The sequence below is a fragment of the Gorilla gorilla genome, chromosome 3 (assembly GCF_029281585.2).
Source record: "Gorilla gorilla gorilla isolate KB3781 chromosome 3, NHGRI_mGorGor1-v2.1_pri, whole genome shotgun sequence".
Lineage (NCBI taxonomy): Eukaryota > Metazoa > Chordata > Mammalia > Primates > Hominidae > Gorilla > Gorilla gorilla.
Window position 1 is genome coordinate 24,806,356 of NC_073227.2, and position 16,828 is coordinate 24,823,183.

General features: G+C 36.2%; 1 protein-coding gene and 1 long non-coding RNA gene across 14 annotated transcripts in view; one reads left to right on the plus strand and one right to left on the minus strand.

Annotated features, from left to right (window-relative positions):
• LOC134758301 (uncharacterized) overlaps nt 1-16,828 on the plus strand; it is a 222,307-nt gene that overhangs the window by 195,014 nt on the left and 10,465 nt on the right. The window contains exons 5-7 of the long non-coding RNA XR_010133338.1: nt 8,733-8,799; nt 9,189-9,264; nt 11,422-11,552. This is a non-coding gene — a long non-coding RNA (uncharacterized lncRNA). The remainder of the gene's footprint in view (nt 1-8,732; nt 8,800-9,188; nt 9,265-11,421; nt 11,553-16,828) is intronic.
• The window catches only part of LDB2 (LIM domain binding 2), a 393,312-nt gene that overhangs the window by 87,152 nt on the left and 289,332 nt on the right, over nt 1-16,828 (minus strand). For all 13 annotated transcript variants that reach the window (XM_019025618.4, XM_055385453.2, XM_019025621.4 and 10 more), the window contains exon 3: nt 4,079-4,251. In XM_019025618.4, coding sequence (XP_018881163.3) covers nt 4,079-4,251 — 173 coding nt within the window. The remainder of the gene's footprint in view (nt 1-4,078; nt 4,252-16,828) is intronic.

A 16,828-nucleotide genomic window follows, 5' to 3' on the forward strand; every position in this document is an offset into this window, starting at 1 on the left:
CACTGCTGGTCTTCCCCAAGTAATTACACCCACACCTTCCAGGCCCTAGACAGCCACTCCACACCCTGTACCCATCATAGAAATTAAAGGAAACCAAAGGCTTTGTGATTTGTTTTACATGCAACAGCCAGCAAATGGAATGGAGGCAAATAAGAAAAAATATATATGTATTTCCTATTCAGAAATGATAAAAAACAGGCATAGCCTATAAAAGGGAATTAACATCTTCTCTCTTCAGAAAAATTCTGTGCATTCCTCTTAATCAATACAATTAATGTAGCTTTTATCTGAAGTCGGCCTTTTTTTTTTTAAAGCTGCCTTTCACTTGGAATCCAAAATCAAAAGGGTCCCCAATTAAGAAAACATTTTCTGTTGTGCTGAATTCATGTTACCGTACTGTGAGCTCTGACATTTTGTTTCTGTGGTAACCAAAATCAGCTGATTAGTTGGCATGGCAACAGAAAAGATGTAATCCCAGCAGACACACTCTAATCAATGCCCCCAGTACAGATGGTCTCCGGAGGATCAACAAGAAAGAGGCTGGCAGGCATTCAGCCGATCACGTGCTAGCTTGAGACTAGGCCAGGAACAAGAAAACTAAAAAAGAACATTTCTCAAACTAACCAGTAGCTTTTTAACCCTTTTCTTTCTTTGGCTAATTGTAATGCAATATTGACTGTGTATATAGCTGTATAATACAATGATTCTCATATAGCTTTGATGAAATCAAGTGTGCTTGTTAAGTGGGAGTGTTTATATAATTTTCTGAGTTTGTATGCTTGGAACAGCATGCATGGAGTAGTGCTTTTAGATTAACACTTGTGCAAAGCTCATTGTATTTTCCTTAGTGGTACTGCATATGTAAATGCATTCATATGCATTATACATACATACATATATATGTATATATACACACACACACAAACACATGATCTGATCATTGATATTATAATTTGGTTAGAGTCAGGAGAAGAGTAGAAATTCTGAAATATAATGTAGTATACAGGCTAAGGTAAGAAGGATGAACTGTCAAAGACATAAGTGAGTATTCATATAGGAAAACTGGTGGGTGCATTTCCATGGTACTTCTCTGTAGCAGTAAAAAAATTCACAGTAAACAATTGAGAACAGAGAAAACATAAACCAATCTTTATAGAGATGATAAGGGTGTCCAATAATGGCCATAACTTTGTTTCAGTGTGTAAAATCTAAAATTAACCCCAAGAATGTACCCTAGAGAGTGTTCCTCCCAGAATCCACCAGTGTTCACATCCTCAAATATAAATATTACTCAGAGTCTTTAATTCTGAAAACCTTGATGTCTGCTCTTCTGATTATTAAACCTTGTTTTCTATTTGATTAAAAAACTGAAAACATAAAAGAAAGGCTTTATAATGTGTGTTTTAAAATTCTAATTACACATTTGTCCATAATCAATAATGTTCCTGGTATCAAGAAATTGCAAAATGCTCATGATACTCCTGAGGAATAGTTAATATTTCTGTTGATTAGGATTGCGACTGATTTTTGATTCACCAGTTGACCAAATTTTCATAAAAGCAACTCAGAACCACTGGGTCAAATGCTATTTGGGGAATGAGAGTTTATTGATAGCCTAAATTAGAAGACTGCGATGCTGCCTACACATAATATGCTAAGTACTAATAGCAGGCTTCCCTTTAAAAATAAGCATTGGCTTCTGGACCCTTTTTCTTTGTAAAAAGGTCTGAAAGGTCATTAGCCCACTGTTTTGTAGTAAACAGCCATGATATTTTATTACATGTAAATGAGTTATTTTTAATTAATATAAGAAAAATAACATTGGAAAGTTTTTTGAGTATTATAATAATCACCAAGGAGCAAAAAAACAAAAAACAAAAAATTGAGAGAGGAAAAAAGAAAAAAAAAATGGATCCTTTCAAATTTCCTAAAAATAAATGTGCATAATTAGCATCTGGACTAAGTCCATGAAACTGAGCTCCATTTCCCAGAAAGTGATATTTTTCATCACGATATGGAAATATTCATTTCAAGAGTCGGCAAATATACTTCCTTGGAGTCACATCAGATGGGTGGTCCAAACAATTGCTGCCTGGGGCAAGGGAGCTGTGTTCAGGGGAGTGCTCAGGTGTTTCTGGTGACCACCTTAGATACCTGAACAAACCACTCAACCATCTGAGAGGAAAATTTCAGGATAAGAAAGAATGCAACACAGGAAAACCTTAGTTTCTGGATTTGAATGAAAATAACACTTCATCGATTCATCTGAAGAATGGGATTCTTTTCGATCTAAAACAAGTCCCAGATGTTCAGCACTAAACTTTCAGAGCAGCTATGTTCATTTATGAATCAGTTTTGGCCTGAGAAAGAAATTGAGTAAATATATAAAAGGACTACTACAAAATGCATTTTTATTTTCAATGGCTACTGGCTTTGGAAGCAGCTCCTTAATTACAGCAAAGTTTTTAATTTAATTATCATGGATTTTTTTTCCCCTTACAGCATAAGGAGTTGGTATGTTTCTCTTGAATTACCTAAAAATAACATTAAGCCTAGAGGAAAAAAGAAAAAAAAAACAATAATGAAGGAGCAGAGAAAGGCTTTCTCTGCAATGCTAAGACTTTGTAACACTAGAAATGAATGGCTTGCAAAATGAATGGCTTACATGTCCGTCTGATCTACAAGATTATGTAAATGTTCTGCATCTCCAGAATGAAGTGAGACATGGGCAGATTAAACTATCATTTAGGTGATCATTACTTTCCATGTAGCAAAAGTCTCTTGTCAGCCAGGACTTCTGCATCCAGTGTGAAGCTTCTTTGTGTCTGAATGACAACTCTCCTCTCTGCCTGTTAGAACAGGAAGAAAGAAAAACCCTACCCTTTCCTACATTTAAAAAAGTCTACGGACAAAATTAAGATGCCGTAGAATCAATGGTATTTGATGATTTGTTTTTGCATTTTACAACCATTTCCTTTGCCTTTGGTTTCGTACACCAGCATGGGCACTGGAGAGATGAAACTATACCAAAAAGATCAATGAATAAATAAGAAACATTATATTTTTATTCTTGCAGCAAAATTGCATAAGTAATAAACACATCTTCAGTTTTATACATTGGGCTTCTGCAATTAACCCTGATGATTCAACCTCTCCTAAGCATAAAGAGAGCGTTGTCATTTGTGTTTTGAACTAAAAGAGATAGCTATCATTAATATCACAAATTAGTTTCATGTTGAGTCTTAGTCAAAATGCAGTAAACTAGTGTTCATTAAAATAAACTTCTGTTTGTCAGATTCTGTGATTAAATATTTGTTCTTACTAATTTTTCTACCTGCAAAAGGACATAAAGAGATTATCTGTAGTGTTCCAGAAAGGTCTTTGGTGAGAGGGAATATTCCATATGTCAATTTCCTATGTAGGGCAAGGATCATAGATCTAAAATGTATAGAAGATGAGGTTAAATCTCCATCTCTTCTATTTTTCATTTCACAGCCTTCATGGGGCTTTGAATTCAGCCTCAAACACTGTGATAATCTGATCCTGACACTTGCTCTCCCCTCATTCACTCTTTTGTAAGTATACTTGTTCAGCTGCTTGTTGAATTCCCTAATTTCATTGACATTTTAAAGTTTTTATGTTCCTTACAGATTACAGTTGGGTCATGGTTAGAGGATTCTTCCCTTATTCAAATTTGAATCCAGCTCTAAAAACTTATTTCAGTAACAAAGCTGAAATACAGTGCTGACCACGCAAAAATAGGATATGTTCTTTCAGCTATAATAGATCTTTTGTATAAAACAACAATTCTAATCTAGCAACTAGAACCTCTCTTCCTCTTAGTTTTGGGCTCCCTCCTCTTTGATTTTCATGTGCTCAGAATCTCATGCACACATCTTAGAACAGTGTTCACCCCAAGAGTCAAGCCATGTCACAAACAAGAAAGATTTTCTCATGGTGTTGAAAGTGTCTGGGAGATGAGCAATCAGCCCCAGGTTCCATAGGAAAACCATAATTATTATTCTTTAATGCACTCAGAGTAGGAAAAGCCGGGCATGTGACAGAGCCTGTCCTGTACCTTGGTAAACATGGGCTTCCCGTGCTGGGTGACCATGGTACACTGGTCGCAGTCCACCGTGATGGATGAGTTGTGGTATGACTCTTTCGAGTGTTTGAGAATGTAATACAGGTCGGTCACCCCTCCTTCAAACACAGTGCTAAAGTAACGGGGGATGAGGGTCCTGCCGATAGCTGGGAGAGAAACACAGAGAAACAAACCATTAACAAAAATATCCCACCAGCCCCACACACCCAACACCATTGCCAAACCTCCTAAAACCGGATACTGATCATCTCAAGAAACCATACCAGGAGGCAAATTTCTCTTTAAAAACAGCCATGACCCTTCTGGGTTGCAGTTAATAAAATATAATCCCCAACTATTCAGGAAAAATGCATCCAGTCATCTCTCTAGATTTTGTGTCCACTGCAAGTCAATAAAATAAGGGTTAGTACTTTAAAAATAATAGGGGGGAAATGCATGAACTACTTTGGACCTTGTATACTTTTGGAGTGAACATGTTTATAAAAATAAGACACTTCCAATCTGCTTGGATTTTTTTAATGCATCATGTATGTATAGGCCAGTTACCCAGTCATGTTTTATTTTTATTGTTACTAATGATAATATAAATTTTAATAACATAATGCTTTGTAGTGTGTAAAGTATTTTGGTATTCTCTCACTGTATCTTCAGAACAACCTCATGAGAGTGCAGGACTGAGATCCAAAAATGTTATTATGGAGGGGAAATAAAGGTTATTTTGAACGTTTCAAGGTCACGTGACTTGTAAGTAAATATTTGGGGTCTCTAACTGCATGTCTATAAACACCCAAATAACTGCTCTTCCCAACACTATGTCTCCAACTGCTTTAAACAATGGAAATCTTTACAAAATAATTCCCATCTCCATATACAAAGAGATCCATAACTATGTAAATACTGATTATTCTATCTGCTTTTGGAGCTGTGTAAGATCTCTCTCTAGAATAAAAGGCTAATTTTAAGAGAAGTTGATACCTTTCACTTGGTCTAAATTGGTCTCTTTCATTCCATGTGTCTGGTCCTGTCCCATTTTAGTTTCAGCGATTGTGTAAGTAGCTGGGCCTTTCTGATATAGGACGCTTAGAAATCTGTAACAAGCCCTTTTTTCAGCAGTGATTTGAAACCCTCTTACACTGGAAATCCCAACTCATAATATCAGGAATTTTGCCTATGTGCAGATTTTAAGGCCAAGTTCTAAAGCACTCTCAAGCAATCCAAGGTTTTTAATAAATCTCTTACATTCACTATATAATACCCTTTGAAAGACAAAAATAATATTTAAGATAAATAAACTACCAAAGAAAGCTTTAGCTAGGAAAGATCACCCAATCGTCACTTGAATGTTTTAAAATATTTAATTTCATTTTAAAAGAATCAGTGATAATCCACTTTGTGTGGATCTATATCTCTTTTGTACATGAACTTGGAAAAAATAAGTATAAAGAAAATACCCTGCCAAATTGTTTTCTGAAATGATTTTAAGGAATCCCCATATGGATGACTAGTCTCTAAATAATTTACACAGTTGTTATTGCCTCATATTTGCTGCAGGTAAAATCAGTCAACAAGTGTGTGCTAAATATTCCAGGATTTTCGGTGATTCCATCCTAGATAATCTTTCTACATACATTTTCTTAATACTGCCTAATCCCCAATACTGCATGCTCATTTTCTAAATATAAAATTCAAATGAGAGTAATTTGAGTCCACCATGTCCTTTAACAAATGCATAGCTAATATTATAAAGAAAACTTTGTAATGCTAAAATCCATATTGTACTTCACTAAACAGATAAAATTAATTGAATGCATTTCAGATATTCTAACTTAAAGCTAATTATCATAAATCAGCCTAAGTAATTTGACAATTTGGGATTCATACCGTTGAGAATAAATGCAAACCATAAAAATGCAGATGTAGGCCAAAGAATTGTCACATTAAAAAGGTTATGGCAAATAACCACCATTGGATTAGTAACATTATACTTTATTTATCATGAATCCTGCACAAGTTAATTCCTTTAGAGCACTGTTTGCTATATATCACCATCGTTTTCATTCATAATATAAGAAAAGTTGAATGGGAAAAAGGTTTGAGAGTCTTTAAGTTTAAACCTAAGTTTTAAATTACTTCCCCAAATCCAGAAAATGTACAAATTATGTAGTAAATACACTTAAAGAGAAACACAGCTTTGCTTTATTGAATAATTTCTAGCACTCTAGGAAATGGTTGCCATGGATACTGGAGGTTTGTTTTCAGCCCTGTTTGCTTTGTGAGCCTGCCCTCCCATTTTCCCATGGTCCTGTTCAGACCATTAGTCACAAAGGTTCATTATCCACCATAGTAGACTAAACCCACAGTTTGGTGCTCCAAGTAAACCATGACAATGGTATTCACGCCCTTGTGTACGTAGTCCCCTCTCCATAAATCTGAGCTTGGCCCTGTGATCTGCTGTAATCAACTGAATGCGGCATGAGTATCCTTGTATCAGTTTTGGGCTACACCTTTAAAAGAACTCGAAGCTTTCACTTTGTTCTCAGGAAGAAGTCAGTTGCTATGTACAAAGTCCTACTACTCTAAGATTGCCATACCATGAGAAGCCCAACCTAGCCGTGTGGAGAGGTCATGTGAAGGAGAACTGAGTCTTCCAGCCAGCAACCCCAGCTGAGCTTCCAGCCAACAAACGGCACTAACTTGCATGGGAGAAGCTGTCCAGGAAGTGAATCCTTGAGCTCCAATTGAGCTGCCTCAAGCTGGTGTCACGTGGAGCAGAGATGAGCTGTCCCTGACACGCCTTGCACAAATTTCAGAAACATAAGTAAATAAAAGAAATATTTGTATTTTAAGTCAACATGTGTTGAGGTGTTTTTTTAATGTGTCAATAGATAACTGCAGCCCCTTTCAACCACGCTAGCCACAAATTAGTCAAATAAGAATCCTTCCCTGAAAGAAAGAGGGAAGTTTTGCCAGGAAAAACTTGCAAGTCATGGAAATATAGGAGCCTGAATACAGAAGAAAAGCAAAGCAAACTGACAGAGAGTCTTCATGGGCTGATTTGGGCCCTAGTCTCAGCTGGGAATAAAGCCAATGCCATCCCTCAGAGGTCACACTTATGCGAGGTGCGCGCCTCCTTTTCTTTCTTTCTTTTTTTTTTTTTTTAAATTGGCTCAAGCTAGTTCGTGTTAGATTTCTGTCATTTGCAAATAGAGAAATCCTGACCACTGCAGTCCTGTTCCAGCATGGGCAGGGTGGTAAACACTGAGCGAATAAACAGGAAGTGATTAGAGCGATCATACAAGAGATATCTGACTCTCTGTGCAACACACTGTGTTAGAAGCTGCAGGAGATTAAAAAGGTGTCAGAGATTGTATTAGTTTCCTGTTGTTGCTGTAACAAATTACCACCAACATAGTGGCCTACAACACCACAAACTTATTATTTCATAGTCCCGACAATCAGACATAGGGCTTGCTGGGCTGAAGTCAGGTTGTCAGCAGGGCTGAATTCCTTTCTGGAGGTTCTCAGGGAGAATCTATTTTCTTGTTTGTTTCATCATCTAGAGGATGTTCACACACCTTTCATGTGGCCCCTTCCTCCATCTTCAAAACTCAGTGGGAAGTTGGGGCCTGGCGAGGCATCATTCTCACTCCATCTTCTGCCTCCCTCTTGACTTTCAGGATCCTTGTGATTGCCCTGAATCCACCCAAAGAATTCAGGATAATCTGCCATCTCAAGATCCTTAACTTATCAGATCTGCAAAGCCCCTTTTGCCATGTAAGGTCACGTTCACAGATACCAGGAATTCAAACACGGATACCTTGCAGGGGGCATTATTCTGCTTCCCACAGAGACTATACTTGCCAAGAGCTTCTGTTCTACAAGGGAGAGCAATAAAAAATACAAGAAACACACGCATACACCATGCACATACGCACGCAATGTGCAATATATAAATAATGCGCAGTGAATGGGACAGACAGCCAGAACAAAATCCCATGTGCCTGAAGAAATCATTCTATTGATCATTCATCAATTTCTTCTGTAAACATTCACTGAACCTGGAGTAGGTATAAAGCTCCATGGTTGACGGTCGATGCTGCAAACACAAATTTTTGTCCCTGTCTTTCAAATTCATTTCTATCAGGAGAGGTAGCAAGTATTTAAGTATCTATAACACGATGTGATCGCTAATAAAGCATAAAAATGGGTTTACGATTTTGAACTCTGTATCAGTATCTCCTGTATCCTGAATTCAGTGTACGATTTTATTATTTCCGAAGCTCTGAGATGAGCATGTTCTTTTAATGCAGTCAGCCATGCCACTGCATTGCACAGTCAGATATAAATGACTAAATCAGTGAACATTTCAGATTTAGGTTCAGCGGTCACCTAACTCGACAGCCACACCAGTTCCAAATCTATTTAGATTTTATACTGTTACAATCATATGTCAAAGTTACACTTTACATTTATACTTTAATCCCTGGAATTAAAATAATTTAAATATTGATATACATAAATCTACACTGTGCTCCTATGAAAAGGATTATGTCTTCTGAATATTGTTGGAGTGAGATTAAGATTATAGTAGATTATAAAGGCGATGGTATTTTTCTGACACATTTAGATCAAAGGTCCAAAAGTTGGGAAGTGTGGAGAGCCAGAGAACACAGGAAGATTTTCTGTGATGTTAGGTGAGTAAAATATACCATACATTATTTATCTATGTATTCATGAAAGATAAAAGAAAATCACACATTAAATTATTCAGGTGTTGAAATGTGTATAAAGAATGTTACACTTTATAGGTAAATATGATTAGTCCAGAAATAGCTAAGATTTAATTCATAGCTAATTGAGCTGTGGATCCCTGCTTTCAAGCTCCTTAGGGAGATTTTCATTGTTGTTCTATTTTGTTTACATCCATCCCTACTCCCCAGAAATTCTTGCTATGGAAGTTGATATGGTGACGGTGTGGTGGAGGCAGGATCTGACTTCTGTCTTTTCTTGTAGGTATTACTTGTAGATATTAGGATATCTACAGGATATTCATTGATGTTAATTAACTTTTTTCCTTGTTTAGAAACAAAATGGTGTAATACAAGCTGGGAGCTCATAAAGAAGACATAAACTACTGTGCCTCCTCCCCAAAGCAGAAGGTCTGCCTTTTAGAGCATTTTATCTCTTTTAGTAATTATGAAATGCATTAAAAAAACTTAAGGATGTTTATAAGTAATTCACATGAAAGAAACTGCGTGTGGAAAATAACCACATATGAAAATATTTGAACTAGTTATTGAAGTACAAAGTTAAAATAATAACAAAAGGATTACAACATAAACCTGGTGAGGTTGTGGTAAAACAGATATACACAAATACTTTTAAGGAAATCAACGTAGTGATTATTTCTTATTTTGAGAATTTCTAACTCTCTGGAAGTCTGTTAGGTGGGACTCTAAGCTCTTGGTAAATACCCTTACCAAACTGCAATTCTCAAGTTTATGTTTAAGTGCTCTGAAGTTCTACAAGCCTTTTGAGAAACCATCATCTAATGTAAGACTTTTTAATTTCAGGGCATGAATTACAATTTTAAATGCCTGCAATTTCTATGTTTCAAAGACAATTCACTTCCAAGAAACAAAAGGGGTTGAGAGTCTGATTTTCATAAAATGTGGAGTAAGAGGAAAATTTGTAACTAACAATATATTAATGCCATTTACCATATTATCACTATTTAGCTGATGATTTTGCAACTCTGAAAAGAGAGAACTATATAACCAAGCACATGTTTTTAATTAGGTAAACTTAATTATATTAAAATTATTTACCATACTAGGATTTAAAAATTTTTTATCTAAACATGAAAATAGATAAATTCGTTGGCTAAATCTGGGTAGTTTTATGTGGTTCTGCTAGAGCTACTGTAATTCTGCTATATCTCAAAAATCCAAATGGAAATTCTGTTATTCAGATACATAATAAACACCAAGAGTCATTGAACTTTAAACTTATCTGTATTCAGAAATCAGTAAATGCATTATGCTGACATACAAATGAATATGCTCCTAGGAGTGAGATAAACAAGACTGATGATTTTATTTATGGTAAATAACCATTATATATAGCCAAAACAATAGAAGTAAAATATGCTTGACCTGTGATGGGGGTGATACTAGTTCAAGGTAGATCTTGTTGTTCTTGGTGAAGGGAATGCAAGTTGAATTAATTAATTAATTTTACTTTTATAAATTGGCATGACTTTCATTCTAATATGCCTTTTACTTATTTTCTCAAACTAATTTACTTGAATATTTTCTCTCTGATGACCTGTCTTGTGATTTCAAAGATTCATTTATTTCATATATACTTATTAAGTAACTACTACAGGCCAGATATTGTTCTAGGTGCTAGAAATAGACAAGTAAGGAGACAGAGAATAAACTTGATGGCTCGGGAAGGCCAACTAGTTTAGATTGGCCAGCCTGGAAGGCTGCTGTGAAAAAGTGATGATGGAGATGAGTCCCAGTTGAACAAAGCCGTGCAAAGATCTGGAATTAAAGAGGTCCAGGCCCAAGAACCACAGGGGCAAAAGCCCTGAGACAGGAATGAATTTTGATTGAACGATTTTAGTGTGCTACAGTATCAGAAAGAAGGCTTTGTGGCAGGAGGGTGGTCAAAGAGAACAAGATGATAGAGATGAAGTCACAGAAAGAGGCAGGGTCAGATTATGTGGGACTTTCTAAACCACAGCAAATGGCTTCCATTTTATCCTTAGTGCAATGTCAAGACATTGAAAGATTTTAGCCAATGATATAATTTACTCTGTTTTTCCTAAATGCGTTTTCCAGCTGCCAACATGATCTCAAAACACCATAAAAATTTTTGATCCTCTTATAAACAGGCATTTTTTCTCCCACTTCTACCTACCAAATTTTTAATAACTTGACCAAGACTTCAGTCACCCTACCTTGCAGTAGATGCTAAGTGCTAGAGAAACAAGGATGACCAAGACAGACCCCACTCCTGCTGTTACAGAGCTTTGGATCAAGCAATTCTTAGCATCATTAATTCACCAATTAAGGGCATGCAAGATGTGTGTCATGGCTCCATCTTGTCTCTCCTGTTTCCCCATTGTCTGACACACAATAATGAATGAGTCAATGCAATAAATATGTGAATTTATAGGTCTCAAGTCATAGAAGCTTACATGTAAACCTGATAGAATTCATCTCATTTAATTGAACCCAGTACTTCGACATATTCAGGTTATTTTGGATCTTGATTCTGTCAGTGATACTATGGGCTATTTCTTCTAGATGTGTTCTTTCATGGTGGCAAAACTCTTTCGACTTTGATCTAAAGTACTGACAATAACATTGTACAGGAGAAGTCCACAGCAATGGAGACCTCCTTCTAACTGGACTTCTTAACATGAATCAAACACCCTGTAAGTATGAAATTGAAATCCTTTAATGACTTCCATAATAAGTCCATGCTGTGTTACTAATGGCTTGTAAAGATAGTACAGAGTCCATGTGGAGAGAGTGAGGTGTCAGAGAAAGACCTGAGCTAAGGGATGCAGAGATGTTAATCAGGCACAGAGGGCGCAGCAAGAGAGTGGTCCCGGCAGAAGCAACAGCATTAGTTAGAGAAGGTGGTATATTCCCATGATCTAGGCTGCTGCCTTGGTCAGATGTTATATATTTATACCTTGGAGGATCTCGTCTGGATGAGCTACTCCATTACATAGAGCTCCTGCTCTCTCCTTATGACGATACAATAGTCTTTTAGTTATTAAAACTTTAAGATGTAGTTTACGTCTGACAGATTTATTTTTGCCCTCTGTATTACTCTTTTATGTAAGCATTTTCATAACTGTACTCTGTTTTTTATTCTTCATATGAACCTTAAAATAATTATGTTAAATTCAAAAAAGAAATAGGGAGAGAAATTCATTCAAATTAAATTAAATGTACTAAGAAAAAGCTGGCATCTTTAAAATATCCAATCTTCCTATGAAGGAATATGAAATGTATGTCCAGTTGTTTAAATCTTTATTTTTATCTTTAAAAAAATTCCATAGTTTTTCTTTGTTCTTTCTTTTAGAAAAAGGGTCTCACTCTGTCACCTGGGCTAGAGTGCAGTGATGCAATCATAGCTCACTGTAACCTCAAACTCCTGGGCTCAAAGAATCCTCCTGCCTCAGACACTCAAGTGGGCTGAGAACACAGGTGCCACCATGACAGGCTAAATTTTTTACTTCTTTATAGAGACAGGGTCCAGCTGGTCTTGAACTCCTGGCCTCAGTAGATCCTCCTGCCTTGGCTTCCCAAAAGGCTGGGATTACAGGCATAAGCCATAGTGCCTGGCCAACAAATATGTTGCACCCTCTGAGGTTTGTAGTTTTCTATATTTGGATACTTAACATTTCTTAAGATCCTTGAATATTTTAGTTATGCTAAATGGTTAATGGAATTTTAAAACTTGTATTTCTATTTGTAACCCAGGCATTTAACTGAATATTCATTAATATTAATAGCTTTTTGGGAATGTTTTAAAAAGTTTTCTAGGCAAAATAATCCACTATTCCCAAATATTGATATTTTTGTTCCCTTTCTCCTTACCTATATATAGATTCTCCTTTCCTATATATAGTCCTGTTCTAACCATTGCAATAACATGAGAATATATATATTCTTATATATATATATAGCAATAACTTTGCAATAACATGAGAAAATATATATTTTATATATATATATATGTATAACAGAACTTTCAGAAAAATTTTAAATAATGAGGGAAGTAGCGAGCATTCTTTTTTCCCCTTGATAGTTTTAGGGAATGTATCTAGGACTAGGGGAAGTACTAAATGTTGATTTGAGATCTTGTTACTTGCTATGGAAAGAAAAACAAACTATTATTCTATTCCTTGGTTTTATGACTTTTTTCTTTTTAATCCTGATAAATGTCTAATTTGACTGTATGCCTTTTCAGTAATAAAGTAATTTTCCTTTAGAAAACTATTCATTAATATATTTTCAATTATCGAACACCTTTTGCACTCCTAGTATAAACCTTACTTTCTCTTATGCACACATATACCACATTTTTGGATAAATTTAACTTATGAATTAATTCATTCCTTTCACAAATGTCAGTGAAAGCAGTGCTCTATTTGAGCCACTTGCTGGATGCTAAGTTAGAAAGATAAGGCCAGCAAAAGGTTTAGTCCAGTAATTCCCAGCAGCATTTCCTAATCCCAATGGATTCCTGAAGGTCTTAAAATGCAACTTTAGCTAGCTCTATATTTTTAAAAAAAATCATTAAAAAGGAACATACTTAACATGTTTCTCTGATTCGAGTAGGATGATCCCAGTTATGGTAATACTGATTAGCTCTTGATTAGTGATCATGAATGGCACTTAACAGATGTGGAAAAAAATATAAAATGCTGGCAATTATTTAATAAAAGTAATTAGGTTATCCATGATTATATTCCACACCTTCCTTTTAATAGGAGAGAAATTCCATGATCAGAGAAGTAAAACTACATAGCTTACTTGGAGTTAGGGTGGAATAAAATGGAACACTTTTTGTTTTTGATCAACCAATGTTGGCTAATTTCTATGTCTTGATTTAATTATAATTAGTTTTTAAGTCACATTAGTAATACATGTGCAAAAAACAAAAAAACAAAAAAAACACCATATTACTCTCACAGGTACTCACTAGCTCGTCACAATAAATTTGATTCTTTTCTCCAGGTGTTGAGTTAGACCTTACAGAATTATCAAACTCCCTTTTAGCTCAGTGCTGTCTTATCACAGAGTTGTGGCCAGTGCCTAATGGACACTTCCATTGTTTTCATTTTGTTCAACAGAGTAGATGTCAAGAAGGGAAATCCCACTTCCAGACAGGCCAGTAAAATCATTCTGTGTGTAGCTGGTGCACTGTCTCCCTATCTCTGACATCCAGACACTGAAGACACAGTGGGCAGATTCCAGAGACCTCCCCGCCCTGCTCACTCCCCTAAGGATGGAGGAGTCAGGAAATGGAGGAGCCTCTGGTTTCCTAAGTTACCACCAGGAGGGGGAACTGCCACATTTGGGGAGAACTCATTTGGACTTTGGAGCAAAAAATACCTTTCTATGGTGTTAAGACATTGGAATATCAAACTTTATTTGTTTAAACTGCTAGGGTTAAGTAAAACAGTTACCAGTAAGTGTAGGTTCCCTGACCACCCTATACCCACCAATCTCAGTGCCTTCACCACTTCCTAGGTCACCTTTTTATCAATGTTCCCTAGCCTTTAGATTTTTAAATTATTTTGTTTCATTGTATTTTGTGTTTATTTACACAAAGTTATATTAAATGTATCTATATGGTAGGATTTTTCTTTTATTAGTCAATAATACATTTTCAGCTTTAAATATGTTAGTGTACATAAGAAGACTCATTTGTTGATTTTAAATGCAGCATTGTATTCTAGAGTATGGCTCTATCAAAATTATCTAGATATTCCCATGTTGAGGGACATCAGAGATTGTTTTACATTCTTTTCTCAACAGGGTAGAAAGGGAAATATATATTTTATTTTACTAGGTACCAGAAATTGTCCTTCAAAATGCTGTTACCAATTTGCTTCCTTATCAGCCCTAATAGTACCTGTTTTTGACCAACAACCTTCACCAACACTTAATATTGTCAAGTTTTTAATTTTTTGCCATTTAGATCATAAAGCATGTCCCTCACAAAGTGACAGCCCTCAAGTACTCAAAAGTTTATCTGCATGTAAATGATAAAGGTAAATAATTAATGACAGGCATCCACAGCTCATGTGGTTATTGCTCCAAGTGACTAATTTACATTTGACCTTTTCAGATGGTTTGCAGTTTTCTACTCAAAATCCATTCACTTGGCTGCATGGAAAAATTACTCCAGACTAGAGAAGTAGAAAAGAAAATCTACTCCTTTATTTTTCAAAGTTGCCAAACTCTAAGAGTTCTTATAAAATTATTTCAATATGTTTTATCAGGACTTCTCCAACTGAAACCAATGGGGACACCCTAAGTCATTGAATTTTATGTTTTAATATCAACACGATTCATCTGGGTTAGAGAAATGTTGCCAGAGAAACAGACATATGTGTGTAATTTCCAGTTTAACCTAAACCAGGAATCATCAACCCTTAGCAATTCTAAGAGTGGTGAGAGAGGTGATTTCCTTTCTGTAGAGAGAAGGCAGACTTGGGTAAAACTGGTCCTTTCCTCAGGGTTGGATATTATACAAGACGTTCCTTCTAAAGCATTAAGCAGTTACTAAAATAGAAGCTAATAAAACATGACCCTTGAAAGGGGATTTTGAAGTCAAAAGAAAGGTTTGTAGAATTAAAATAATAAACTGGCTCTCCCCCACACCCTTTTCTCAATGCCATTTCCATCTCATCTACTTCCTCAGTGCTGCCATGCACTTGCATTCTTTGAAACCTTTGCTCACTTAGCATCCGCCACCCAGGGAGGCCTTGCTTCATCTCTTCCGTTTTATCCAAACTCATAGGCATCCTCAAGTCTCAAGCTCCAGAACCATCCTCCTTGCCCTTTTGTCTCTCATTCTCTCCTTTGTATTCTTAAAGTGTTCATAAACTTGAGCACTGCCTTGAAAGTTTCTGATTCACACACTGGCTGTGCTACTTACTCATACTGTGACCTTGAAGAAATGATTTATGCTCTCTAAACCCTAGTTTCTTCAGCTGCAAAATGGCAATACAACAATAACTGCTTCAGTGGGCAGTTGCAAATATTAATAACACTATGCACGTGAAGTGCTTAGCACAATGCCTGACACATGTTAGCTCTACTTATCACTCCCATAATACCCTGTTTATGCACAGATTTGGGACTCATCACACTGCATTGTAATCATCAATTTTATTGTCTTTCCTTCAGCGACTGTAGTTCCCTGAAGGCAGAGAACGTTTCTTGATCATTTCAGTATCATGGCACATTTGTGATGTAAATAGCTACTTATGAGATGTTTGGCAAGTGGATAAATGTGGACTTGGCACGCCTATTTGGACAGTCTGCCAATCTCAAACCTGTTATGCATATGCACGGGTTTCTAACACAGAGGTAAGGCCACTTTCATTTCAGGTTCAAGAGAATCAAGACCACAAAAAAGGGGAAATAAGGTTTTAGGGCCCTGCATCTGGAATTTTCATATCTCAATGTTCTAGTCCAGAACATGGTTTCTGGTTTAGAGTAATCACTTTAAAAGATTCATTTTTAAAGTTAATTTTGAGTTCTGCTAGTAAAAAATAAAGTCTCCTATCTAAGACAACTTAGTTTTGATGGGGTTTCTACCTTATCATACTGTATGTGTGTGATTCACAAACATCCGACTCCATACAGAAAATCACACTTCTTTAAAAAAAAAAAAAAAAAAAAGACTATTTGCATGCCAGGTCAGCATTCCAGGGGCATTTTACAGGAAGTAAAAGTCTTGGAAATGAGAAGCAGTAAAAAAAGGGTCAGATTCACATTCCTCGGGAGTCCACAGGGGGCTGTGCTTCTGACCCTTGGATTGTCTACAAGAAAAGGAACAACCGTTCCAACAGAGAATTAATGTTGCATAGGCTCTCAGGCAGCAGGACGGAACAGCCCAATTATACCCACCCATGTCTGAAACATTGCCTGGGCACCAGCTGTGGGGTATGACATTCTG